This window comes from Engystomops pustulosus, chromosome 1 (genome assembly GCF_040894005.1).
Source record: "Engystomops pustulosus chromosome 1, aEngPut4.maternal, whole genome shotgun sequence".
Taxonomy (NCBI): Eukaryota; Metazoa; Chordata; class Amphibia; order Anura; family Leptodactylidae; genus Engystomops; species Engystomops pustulosus.
Genome location: NC_092411.1, coordinates 28,499,842 through 28,513,191, shown reverse-complemented (window position 1 = coordinate 28,513,191; position 13,350 = coordinate 28,499,842). Strand labels below are relative to the sequence as shown.

The 13,350-nt window shown below is 40.8% G+C and overlaps 1 protein-coding gene across 4 annotated transcripts in view; it reads left to right on the top strand.

Annotated features, from left to right (window-relative positions):
* GHR (growth hormone receptor) overlaps nucleotides 1-13,350 on the top strand; it is a 252,529-nt gene extending 239,179 nt beyond the window's left edge. For all 4 annotated transcript variants that reach the window (XM_072136690.1, XM_072136680.1, XM_072136699.1 and 1 more), the window contains 4 exons: nucleotides 70-217; nucleotides 4,203-4,293; nucleotides 4,469-4,538; nucleotides 5,759-13,350. In XM_072136690.1, the coding sequence (XP_071992791.1) occupies nucleotides 70-217; nucleotides 4,203-4,293; nucleotides 4,469-4,538; nucleotides 5,759-6,709 (1,260 nt within the window). In that variant the 3' untranslated portion in view covers nucleotides 6,710-13,350. The remainder of the gene's footprint in view (nucleotides 1-69; nucleotides 218-4,202; nucleotides 4,294-4,468; nucleotides 4,539-5,758) is intronic.

Below are 13,350 nucleotides of genomic sequence, written 5' to 3'. Positions count from 1 at the left end.
TTTTCACGTATTTCTGTACCAATAAGAGCAGCTTATTGATGCTGGTTCCATTCTTTTTGTGTGTTGCAGTACGATTATGTGACCACCACATATTCACCTATCTATGGCCTGAAAATAGGAAAAAAGTATTTGGTCAGAATCCGATGCCGGCAAAAAGGGAATGAAAACTTTGGAGAGTTCAGTGACGTAGTAATGATTCCAACTTTAGTATATACAGGTACGTATCCACCCGTGGTGTGCTTCATCTATTAACATTACAAGGGCCAAGATGACAGCAAATAATTCTCTTTATATAGCGCTCGCAGTGCTTCTCATACAGGAGATATAGAATGGAAAAATAATAAAAGCAATAATAAAGGAGTGTAAATTAAGTTTTCCATTGGAATATAACATATATTTTGCAGTGGAAGTTGGCCAGTGCGCCTTTCATTTCAATTACTGTATATACTCCAGTATAAGCCGACCCGAGTATAAGACGGGCCCCTAATTTTACCACCAAAAACTGGGAAAAACCTATTGACTCGAGTATAAGCCTAGGGTGGGAAATGCATTGGTCACAGCCTCCCAGTACAAAGCCAGCAAGTACCCTGTATTATATAGCCTGCCAGCCCCCTGTAGTATATAGCCAGCCCCCAGTAGTATATAGCCTGCCAGCCCCTGTAGTATATGGCCTTCCAGCCACTGTAGTATATAGCCTGCCAGCCCCCTGTAGTATATAGCCTGCCAGGCCCTGTAGTATATAGCCAGCCAGCCCCCAGTAGTATATAGCCAGCCAGCCCCTGTAGTATATAGCCTGCCAGCCCCTGTAGTATATAGCCTGCCAGCCCCCCCTGTAGTATATAGTCTGTCTGTCCCCCTGTAGTATATAGTCTTCCGGCACATACTATGATGTCACCAAAGGCTGCCTCATTGTATGCGCCGGCTGGCAGATCGGACGCAGCTCTGCCGGATGGTACAGCGGAGAGAAGACAGAAGAGGACCCGGAAGGTGAGTATGTAAGTTTATTTTGTTTTATTGATTAGTGTATAAGCCGACATTTTTTGTGCTGAAAAACTCGGCTTATACACGAGTATATTTTTTAAAAATTAGCAATTTTCAACATGTTACCAAATCTGGATTCCGGGTTCTTTCATATAGTAGAACATTTAATATGGACAAATCACGGATTTGTCAGCTTTTGGGCCACATGATTCAACATCAGTGGATAAGAGGATAAAGGTCTAGAATGAAACCTTGAAAAGTTTTGGCACCTTCTGCAGATCCTGTGCACATTTATGGCAAGGAAAAGCCGCAGTGTAATGATCATTAAAGTGAATATGATTTGGAAAAAGTAATGAAGACGATGCATGGAAATTGTTGCTCAGTGGGGAAAATAAAATAATGATCATGTTACTTTTTTGTGCATTCTCACAGATTTTTGCATGTGTTTTTACATTGAAGTCTATGGGAGAAATCCCATCCAATCTGCATTAATGTGTGGTTTTCATGCAGAATATGCTCAGCCTAAGGTTACATTCAAAGTATGCAGTAGCTGGGCGAGCATACGGGAGGCACACTGTTGATGGCCTCTATGGCCACTTTGTGGATGGATATACTTTTCCCTCATTGTCATATGAAAGGGGCATAAGGGAACATTCTCAGCAGCCACCTGGCGGTGCGGTGACACATAGGGGCACATTTACTTACCTGGCCGCTGAAGTTCACAGAAAGTGCATTGTCTGACTATCATGCCCTGTGCCACGATGCACTAAGATCATGCGTCCGATATCCTGCATGTGTCTCATCCCCGCTCAGGTACGACAGAGTTCACCATCTTCTTCCTGGTGCATGTAAGTGCATTGTCTTGCGACACAATTTGAAAGTTAAATCCCACGTTCAGTCCGAATCAGTTGGACCCCCCGCTGGCACGCCCCCGATTTGTGTGGCATGGAAGCCATCGCAGCTGTGCCAAAAACCAATCGCGTGCGGCACGATCCCAGCGCAGATACCTGTTAAATTCCAGTCCAAGCCGTGCAATGCCCAAAAATAACGAACAGTCTGACGATCTGGGACTCTTAGTAAATGAGCCCCAATGTGTGCTCACCGCACTGTGACCAGGAGCCATAGAACCACGCGACCAGATTACTGCCCCCATAACGGCTCTGTGAATGAGCCCTCAAGGAATGAGAAAAAAACGCCTGTGGAAAATCTGCATTAAAAAAATGCTCAATAGTGCAACACTAAATAGACAAATCCGCATGAAATCCAGATGATAAATGACCATAAAAGCCACATGTGTTGGATTTGGATTTTATTCGGGCATTTACCGTATTTTCCGGGCCATTAGGCGCACCGGAATATAAGGCGCATTAGTCCGATGTGCCTTATATATGTAATAATTCCATATATAAGGTGCATCGGACTATAAGGCGCAGGGTCCGGGGGCGTGGCGGAGGTCCGGGGGCGGAGGTCCGGCGACGGGACGCGACGCCGAAAAGAGACGCGGCGACGCGGGGAAGGTGAGTGGGGAAGGTGAGGGGGAGGTGGAGGAGGGCAGCGGACCATACTTACATAGGTCCCCGCTACCGGAGACAGCAGATCTCCAGCGGGAACTGCAGACCACGCGGCAGAAGTTGTTCGTGCCGCGTGGTCTGCAGTTCCCGCTGGAGATCTGCTGTCTCCGGTCTCCGGTAGCGGGGACCTATGTAAGTATGGTCCGCTGCCCTGTGCCATACATAGGGCGCACCGGACTATAAGGCGCACTTTGGATTTCCAAGGAAATCCAAGGCTTTTAAGTGCGCCTTATAGTCCGGAAAATACGGTATTATTTTTGTCACTAGGTGTTTTTGGTGTTGGATTTTAGCAGTGATTTGCGCTGTGATGTTACATTGTGGTGCACAACATTAATGTATTTCGCACACAGTAATATGAACGAACAACCATCAAAAATAACACACCACATTCATGAAGGGTTTAAATGTTGGTAGACTTGTTTTTTGTTGGTCTGATTATGCGCCAAAAAAAGTGTAATAAACCTTTTCGGGATTCAAAAAGCTGCAACAAAATGGAGCGACAAAAAATTCAAAAAGTTGTGGGTGTTTTTGTGACGCTCTGTGATACTCGGTTAATCTGTTGGGACAGACAGAAAATAACAATATTTAACCCTGAGATTTCAATTAAAAAATCATTGCAGGTGCAAAACCATTAATAAATGTGCCCCAATGTCTTCCAGTCTGGGACATATATAAATCTTCATAGATTGTAAGGTCCTAACTACTTATAATAGTAATCTTTATTTATATAGCGCCACCATATTCCGTAGCGCTTTACAAATCATAGGGGGCACATACATATATAATATTACATTACACAGAACAAACATTTATATGGAACAATAGGAGTGAGGGCCCTGATCACAAAAGCTTACAGTCTATGAGGATGAGGGGGTGACACAAGAGCTTACAGTATATGAGGATGAGGGGGTGACACATGAGCTTACAGTCTATGAGGATGAGGGGGTGACAGAACAGCTTACAGTCTATGAGGATGAGGGGGGGACACAAGAGCTTACAGTCTATGAGGATGAGGGAGTGACACAATAGCTTACAGTCTATGAGGATGAGGGGGTGACACAAGAGCTTACAGTCTATGAGGATGAGGGGGTGACACAAGAGCTTACAGTCTATGAGGATGAGGGGGGTAACACAAGAGCTTACAGTCTATGAGGATGAGGGGGTGACACGAGCTTACAGTCTATGAGGATGAGGGGGTGACACAAGAGCTTACAGTCTATGAGGATGAGGGGGTGACACAAGAGGTATAAGGTCTTGTATAATGGTGCAGCCATTCTTTATAAGGGAACAGAATAAAATGATTTAATAAATAAAAATGCTGCTATTGTATCATATGACCATGTTATTACCCTGTAATTTCTTATATTGCTTGTATATGTCCCCCATGATCTGAAAAATGCTGCGCAATATGAAGGCGCTATAGAAATAAAGACTTATTATTATTTTTTACAATGCACTTGGTACTATATTGAGTTCACCAGAAAATTCCAAATGCCTATTGTGACCTTGACTTCAAGTAGGATTTACATGGCCTTACTATAGATGTACTAAAGCTCCTATTGTAGGGCCAATTTAGACACCCAAATAACAAAACCCTAAGACCAAGTTGATTGATACCAATAATGAAAGGACTGGGTTTTTTTTCTACAGATCCGGACTTTCCATGGCCTCTATTTCTCATCATTGGAATATTTGCGGTCCTGCTAGTCCTGGCTTTTATTTTGTTCTGTAAAAAGAAAAGGTAAGTATTTATTTTCTTCCTTTATGGATCTGTTTCTATATTCAGCCTTATCTTCTTGATACTATGGTCTATAACTATCCTCAGGCAATAGTTGTGATGTATTTCTCAGTCTCCTTGTTATAGTCTTGGGCTGTTTCGGGCTGGATAAAAATTTCTTTTTGTCTTTACATGAAAGGCTGAAGATGCTGATTCTTCCTCCAGTTCCTGTTCCAAAGATTAAAGGGATCGACCCTATTTTGCTACAAGTAAGTCTCTCATTGTTTAGTACTTGGTTAGTAATTTTTGCAAACTTTTAGTTATAGGCGTTCTTGTCCTGTTTATAAGAATAATCCTCTATCCATGGGATAAATACTGGAGATCCCACTGCTTTGGGTCTTGCTTGGATCCCATATGTCTCCAATGTTGCCGATCCATTCAGCTCACAAATGGATGTAATATTTCTACAGATATTAGGTACAGACAAATGAATGGAAATGTATCATTGATGTGTTCCTAAAAGTAATTAGGATATCTTAGATTATACCCCAGTACTTAACTAGATATTTGTAACTCAGCCGATGTTTGTGGGGGATTTTGAGGTTTTCCCATCAGACTACACTAAGGCATGGTGCTAGGTCGTGATCTGTGAAGGGAAAGGGCGATATAAAAGGTACACTACTAAATTTGATAAGGTTGGCCCCTTTTACCTAAACCACACACTGTTTACTGCTTACTACACCCTGTTTTGAGATGTTGGCCCTCAACCCTTATGCCCTTTTTGGGACAAGACTGGCTCATGACGTATCTATGTCATATATAAAATAACACAGAGCCTACAGATTTGGAAAAATTCCATCAGGTTTGGGAAATTTACCCATTTTCCCAAAAGGAGTTTTAGCAGAATTATAATAAAAGTTAAAAAAATATAGACTTTTTATATAAAATCTTTCAGAAAAATGAAGCATGACACTTTCTCATAGATCCAAGCACTGTGACTATGGTAATCTTCTTGTATTTGTTATCCGTGGCCTCCTACCTTTTAAAATCAACTTTTATAATTATGCTAATGTACCGTAAAGTTGTGGGGGGCATTACCAAAGCCCATCCGTGTTGTAGTTTCACAGGCTGTTACACTGTCTCACCCCCTCCTCTGCTCTCTCAGCACTTCCATCCTCCCTCTGCCTGCTTAATTTCACATAGTGGGAGGCGGAAGTGCTCCTGCACAGTGCAACAGCCTGAGAAGCTACAGCACAGAGGAGCTCTGGTAACACACTTGTGACCCATTAGCATAATTTGATTTTAGAAGGAAGGAGGCCATGGATAACACTTGTAAGAAGATTACCACATTCACGGTGCCTGGATCTTATTATTGCCTGAATTAGCAGTAGACTTAAATAAGTATTAACTGTAATCTTCAAAATGTCATATTCCTTATCTGTTTTCACATCACTTGAGTATTTATGATGTTCTTCTTTCCTTTAAACAGAAAGGGAAGTTGGATGAAGTCAGTTCGATACTTGCCAGCCATGACAGCTACAAGCAACAGCTATGCATTGATGATCCTTGGGTTGAATTTATTGAACTTGACCTTGATGATCAGGAAGAGAAAAATGAGGGAACTGATACTGACAGGCTTCTGGCAGAAGAGTATCCCAAGGCCCATAGTTGCCTCGGTGTTAAAGATGATGACTCTGGCCGGGCCAGCTGTTGTGAGCCAGATATTCCTGAAACAGATTTCGGCAACAGTGATACAAGCGATGAAACCTCAGATACCGGACAGTGTCAGAATACAAAAGATAAGCAAGCAGATCTCCTGTGCCTTAGTGATAAATCAACTAGCGGAGGCGTGCCTACAAAAACCCAAATGCCAAATACAGAAAAGATGAGCACAAAGACAGAAGACGGTAAAGTTTCTCCACTGTTTGGTAACGAGACGAATGTTGCTGCCACAACCCAACTAAGCAACGTCAAATCGAAGCCAAGCATGGATTTTTATGCCCTCGTAAGTGATATCACACCAGCTGGAAGACTTCTTCTTTCACCGGGACAAAGAATGAAGATGGAGACCGAAGAATGCAACGAACCAGTGATCCAACATCCAACAAACCTCAACGTGGACAATTCTTACGTGTGTAATACCGCCGTGATGCCATTCTGTGCTGTGAATTTCCCAGTAGAGGCCTCACAAAGTGTTCAGCAGCAGAATCCTACCCTGGATAGCTACTTCACCCCAGAAAGCCTTACAGCTGCCACCATGAGCTCTCGTGCCGAAGAAAAAGCTTCGAGCTACGAGACACCTGTGGCTGACTATACCTCTGTTCACATAATAAACTCACCACAAAACCTTGTGCTTAACACTACTGCTCTGCCAGGCAAGGAATTTCTACAACCATGTGGCTACATGTCCACAGATCAAGTGAACAAAGTGATGCCATAATGCATTCATATTTTGAAATCTCAGAGCATGGGCTTGTACGGTTCAACCAAAAAAAAAAAAAACATTGTCTACAAAAAAGCTTTTGTGTTTATCTTGTAAAGCTTAAGCTAATATATTCAGTGTAAAAATGCCAAAATGTTTATCAAATGATTTCATTTATGTAAAGGATTGTAGCATAGGGGTAGTCTGTTTATAGCTACTGCTCAACCATCACCTTGGGACACTATCCACATTGTATCCATCAGTCCAACCTTCTTCTCGTGTCATCTAGCTCTGTGTCGTATGTCTGCCTGACTATAGTCATTATATCACACGTTACTTGTCAACTTAAGATTACGCTCTCTTGTTTTTAGAAGGGTCTTTGGTGGATTCATATCCATTAGGTCCTGGCATAGTCATCCAAACTGTCGATAACAGGCCAAAAAGTATCTTATAAAGGGTAGTATGTCCAAAAAATAAAAAGTAGCTTAGAGGTTGAAGTACAAAGCTCACTCAACATCTACAGTTTTGGAAGTACAGATGTGTCCTTCCCTTCGTTTGATCTTGGCTGAATGTTGCACAAGGTTGCCCAAGGTCTTTCGAGCTTGTGTAAGCTATATGTGCCTACAGATTGCCACCCACTGGTTGTGAATTTGTATCTTGCAGCCTGTCAATTGATCGATAGCCTGCTTTGATAGTTTTTATAAGAAATCAGTTACAAAAATTGTAAGGGTGGACTCTTCTGTAGGAACAGGCCCTATTGGCTATAGGAACCCAAGTTGTCTTTGGTTGAGATGTTTGTTTTTAGAAGCTTTCTCACAACCAGAAGTTGCATTTGTGCTTGTGAATTGTTCCTTTAAGCCTAGAAACCCATAATTACTTTAGCACAAAGTCATCCTTATGTATCCGAATTGGTAATGCACATCTCTAAGTTTGAAGATGTCAATTATAGCTAACATCTGAAAACATAGTCAATCCAGTTTACAGCCATAGACAGTACAGACCCAACAAGCCAAACCCCTATTGTAATTGCTTATTGTGTTATATCACATACAGCGCTAATAGGTTATCAGTAAGACTACGTGGTGGTAGACCAGGTTGGTATTGAAACTTAAGAAAACGTTGAGCTGATATTTTATAATAGTAAGATGTATCGCATGGATTATATAACGCTGCATGCTCTATTAACCTGACCATTCTGCCATCGTTACCGCTATCCGTTTATACAATGTGACTCAACGCAGATCCCAAATGTTTTTTACAGAGTATATTTTTACATCCAGAAGCCTGATACGTGAAATCACTGTGTGTGGTGTATATATATATATACAGACTCTATGGATTATATAGAAGATCATTGTATACAGTATTTTCCTATAGAGAGATTTGATTAAAGGCGCAGACACTAAATACGCCTCTCACCTTGAATGTAGAGATTCTATGGTCCGTTTCATTTCTCTACGGACAGATTTTTTTTTTTTCGGCCTGACAATATTGGTTAACTCTAGTCATCATGTTGGTCGCCTAAAGGCTCAAGTGGTTTTAGACCAGTAGGACCCTATTACTTGGCAGCCCTAGTGGAGATGTAGGGTAGACGCACATGAATGAAGGACACGTCTACCTTTTTGAGCCGTTCAGTTCATCTCAAATAAACATTTGCATTTGTTTTTAACCTGTATGTATCCATGGTTACAGACTACAATCAGACCCTTTGTCATCTGATTCTCTAGTCATAGTCCCTTCCAAAATTCTCGCTTTTTTTATATAATCTACTGAATGTAAATGGAATGAGGTATGACAGCAGGATCAGACTACACACGGCTTGTTAGTAACCATGCAGATATATAACTCTGTATAGAGGCAGAATTTTTATCAGGATATTTGCGACTCGTTGCTGAGATGCGTCTTTAACATAAGTTTCAGTTATGCTGTTGAGTTCTGTAAGAGTTTTGAGAAGATGATTTGAAGATGTGTCAATTTTGTAATCAATACATAATCTAATTTTGATTCCCTGCTTCTGCTTTATCTGGTTATTACATGAAAGTCAATATTGGGAAATTCTAAGAGCATTTTTATTTTCTCGGTTGAGATAATAGAGTGAGATATTATAAACACCTCAGCCATATTGAAAAAAAACACAAAACTTTAAGTGCATGAATTATTCATCCCACAACTTCAAACCCCATCCACATATTTTAGTCATTGTAAAATCGGGCCATCCTCATGTTTATTTGGTGGTTGGCTGATCCTGTGGGCATCGGCAAAAGTGGCCGATATTACCTTAAGTACTGGGAGTCTTAAGTCAATCAACAAAGCGATGCTCATATTACCAATCCCCTACCGCTCCAATTGTGATGCTTCCTAAAGCAGTTTTTACTACAATGATAAGATCCAGACATGGACAGGTGACTTCTGCAGCCAATCATTGGTAGAGGTCACCACTGTAAACTGTGATTGGTTGAAGTGGACAGATGTCTTTGTTGGCGGTGAGGGCAAGGTAATTGTGTAGGTGACGGGATGACCCCTTTAAAACCCTCAATCCAGAATGCTAAATTTTACTGTACCTTAAGCATGAAAAGTCAAGCATGTCCTTTGTCCTGCTACAAGTGCCATAAACGGCTGCTTAGTTCTTCAGGGAGACACACCCCTACCCATTTCCCGAAATCATGGCAGTAGGGGAGCATGTCTTATATAAATCGGCATCAGATTTAGGAAAAACCTGATGGGGGAGGTGAATATATCACCTTTAGGTATGTTGACTTTTTATGCTTATTTTATAGTAAAATACATTTTTTGGGGTGGAAGGTCACTTATAGTCTAAGCTTCTGCTTTAGCCAGTATGGATCTCACTATATTAGAAAACATGCTCATTAGTGAACGACAAGGCAGAAGACATCTAAAGCGACGACTATTTTTGCAACTTAGTTTCAATATTTACGTTTTTTTTTTTCTTCTATAAACTGGGCCAAATATTTTTTTTCGTAGCAATCAATCACACTACAGTGAATACGCAGGTTACGTGCACTTTGTAAGTTACACGAATACGCAGGGAATTCAGTTGTTTAATGTCGTTAAGTGATATCGTTTCATGGAAAATTAAGAAAATCGTGAAAGTGTTTTTTTTTTTTTTTCCTTTCCTTCCAGGTTGGGGAAGGTTTGAGAAATGTGACATATCAGTAGGTAGGGCGGTTTTGTACATGTACAATCTTAATTTAGGTTATTAGACAGCACAAACTAGATTCGGTGTGTGTTGTAGTGTTTAACGCGAAAGGCAATGCAATGAAAAGGGAGCTTAGTTAATGGTGGGGATAAGTCAAATGTACCCGATGCTTTGGTTGTACTACAACTCCCATCTGTATTCTGCTGTCCAGATTTAAAGCATCCCTGACACCAAAGAAAGCTGTATGTTATCCTGTGTGAGGGTCCAATGATTATGGCTGCTGGTTCTTAATCGAAAGGATCCATTAGTTAACTCTTAAAGGGGTTGTCTTACTAACACAATCTGGGTGGAACTTGAGGGGTTGCTGAGGGTACCTACTGGACCTAGAGGCCTTGGAGGTATCTCTTTCCTATACTATTAATATTTTGTTTCTGGGCTCAGCCGTTTCTAGCTACGCTTCAAAATACAACTTCTTTTCATACGACCTAATGGGGCAAAGGGACGCCATAGAGGTATCCTACATAGAAATAGCTTTGGTGTATTCAATGTATGGCCACAGCAATGTATGGCTGGCCACTACTTCCCCAGCCAATAACATCTGATTGTTGTGTGCTATAATTGCCTGACACACCGTATTTTTCGGACTATAAGGCGCACCGGATTATAAGGCGCACCATCAATAAATGGCTGCTAAAACGTCTAGGTTCCTATATAAGACGCACCTGATTATAAGGCGCACCTGATTATAAGGATGAATGACCAGCAGGTGGCAGACCTGTGCACAGTGCAAGGCAGCTGTTGTTTGTAAGTACGGTTCATATATAAGGCGCACTGGGCTATAAGGTGCACCTTTGATTTCTGAGAAAATCAAAGGATTTTTTGTGCGCCTTATAGTCCGAACAATACAGTCATGTCTAACAAGGGTCTAGATTTTTGGGATATCCTTGGCCACATTTGTTTAGTAGGACACTATAGAATTCAGACACTAGTCAGGGATTGATCGTCCTGATTGCAAGGTCGAGCATTCTGTCGATGGTTTATGTACACGTAGCTTGGTCTGATCTGGTTGGCCAAAACTAAAGAATATTCTGGAGAAGAATTGTCCATCAGAATTGTAATAAGGAAAGGTAGGACTACACTACATTTTACGTAAGACATAATCAAATATGTAATCAGAACCTGACGACAGAGACCCTAAAAATGGCAGCAGGCGCTCTTTAACTGGCAGTGGGATGAGATGGGACTTGGATTTCATAATGATTGTATTATTAGGTATTATTTACTGACATTGGAATGCATAAGGAGGATGCTTCAATTGCCCTGAACTGGTACAATACATTATCTATTAGGGGGGAGATTTATCATAAGTTTCTGAGGTAAAACTGTTCTAGTTGCCCATGGGAACCAATCAGACCTCAGCTTTAATTTTATAAACAGCTGTGAGAAAATGAAAGCTGAGCTCTGATTGGTTGTCACGCGCAACTACAACAGTTCTGCTCTAATAAATCTCCCCTATATATGTCTGTAAATGAGCAGGACTGATAACTCGAAACAATTCAGCCAGAATGAAAAATTCATATAAAAAGAAAAAAAAATCATGTGTGGTAAAAAAAAAATTTTTTGCCTTTAATGTAGTAATGGTAAATAGCTACTAACTTGCTGCTAAATTTGTCTTACAACTATATTATTTAGTGTTATGATAAAAAGTATTCATGCTGGACTCTAACGGATCTGTTCAGTGGAAATATCCAGGCTGATATCTCTTTGTCTGTGATCCTTTTAACGTTACTATTAAAGCGGCTATTGCAGTCTGATTGTGGGGGGGATGGGGTGTTCCAACTTTTGAGACACTGACCACAAGCACCGAATACTTTGTACCCTCAGCCAGTCCATTTCTTACATGGGACTGCTAGAGCCATGAGTTATTATAGAGAATGAATGGAGTGATAATTTAGTAGGGAATAGACTATTTTGATGGGTCCTAGTGATCAGGGGAAGTCTCAGTAATCAATGTTTATGGGGATTAATTTAAAGTTGCTTAAAGGGGCGTTCCTGCCTCTTATCTGCGCACTCATTGAAACCTGGGTACTTTCATGAGTGCTATTTTACACCAGGCCGGACCTGGGGTAGAAGTGTAAGCGAGCGAATCGGCCTCCCAGGATACATCAGGAGGCCGGAGCCTTCTGATGTATCTGAAGGGTCGGGGCCTTTATCATACACCGCCACACGAGTGCTATCATATGATAAATGTCCCCCATAATCTGCATTAAAAAAGTTTTTCCCAAACTTTGGAAGTTATTCCCAACTACAGGATAGGGTTTAACTTCCTAATCAGTGAGGGACCCCCACCAATCATAAGGACCCAAAGCAATTCGAATGTGGGTCTCTTTCTACTTATGGATGGAGCGGGAGGCCGACTGTGCACCCTGCCTCTATGTGATGATTGCTGAGTGCAGTGCTTGGCCATCCCAGACGGATTTAGGAGTAAGTAGTAAGTAGTGAAACCCTGATGGAAAGAGAAAAATGTCAAATACAACATGGATAAAACTTTCCAAGGTCATAAATTGCAAAGTATATGCAAGGTTCTGTACATGTCATGTAAACTAAACCCCAATATCTTTAATCAGTATATGTAGAGGTGGTGTTCATTAAGCTGTTTTAACAGACTATAATTAAGAGTAATTTAAGACTTAAAGGGGTTTTCTATCTGAAAACTATCAATCCTATTGAAGCAACTCCTGCCCCCCCCCCCCTGCCGATCAGTTTAGTGATGTGATACTGAGCTGCTACACTAAGATCGAAGTAGGACACCTACAGCGCCACCTGTAGTGCTATGGGGGAATATTTTTAAGCCCCCTTGAAACAATAAAGTCATATCCTTAAAACAGGCCATTTTTATTAACTCTTTGGGGTCTGCCTTGGGCTCAGCTGTGGTATTGGGCACAACTTTATATACAGATGAGCCATTGTGCCTATATTCGGTGGGATCCAAGGTCAGACTCTTACAGATTGACAGCTTATCCCATCCTAAATATGGGCCATCACTGAAGTATCACAATACCATGTGGTAAAAGGGCTGCAAGGAAGAAAATTCAGAAAACATAAACTTATTGGCCTCAAAAAATATGTGTATATAATTATCACAGAAATAAATAATAAAAAAAATAATCAAAAATCTGCCTCGGAGAATTTCTACTGAACAGATCCCCATAGAAAGTATATATTTTATTAAGACAAAGTTTATTATGCTATCTAAGGTTTTTTTTAGCCAAAAATAGTTAAATACCTCAATCAATTTCCGAATGTCAGTTTGGTACTTCTCTGGTTACACAAGCCATTATAAGTCATTACTATGTGTATTTCAATTTCTATTTGATGTTTCTCATTGTTATATCTGTGTTCTCTCTTTTTTTTTTTTCTCTCAGACCTAAATAAATTTATTTTCCTGGAGGTTTATTATCTCATGTGTTGTTTCTAATAAAATAATGGATATTAAACTGCA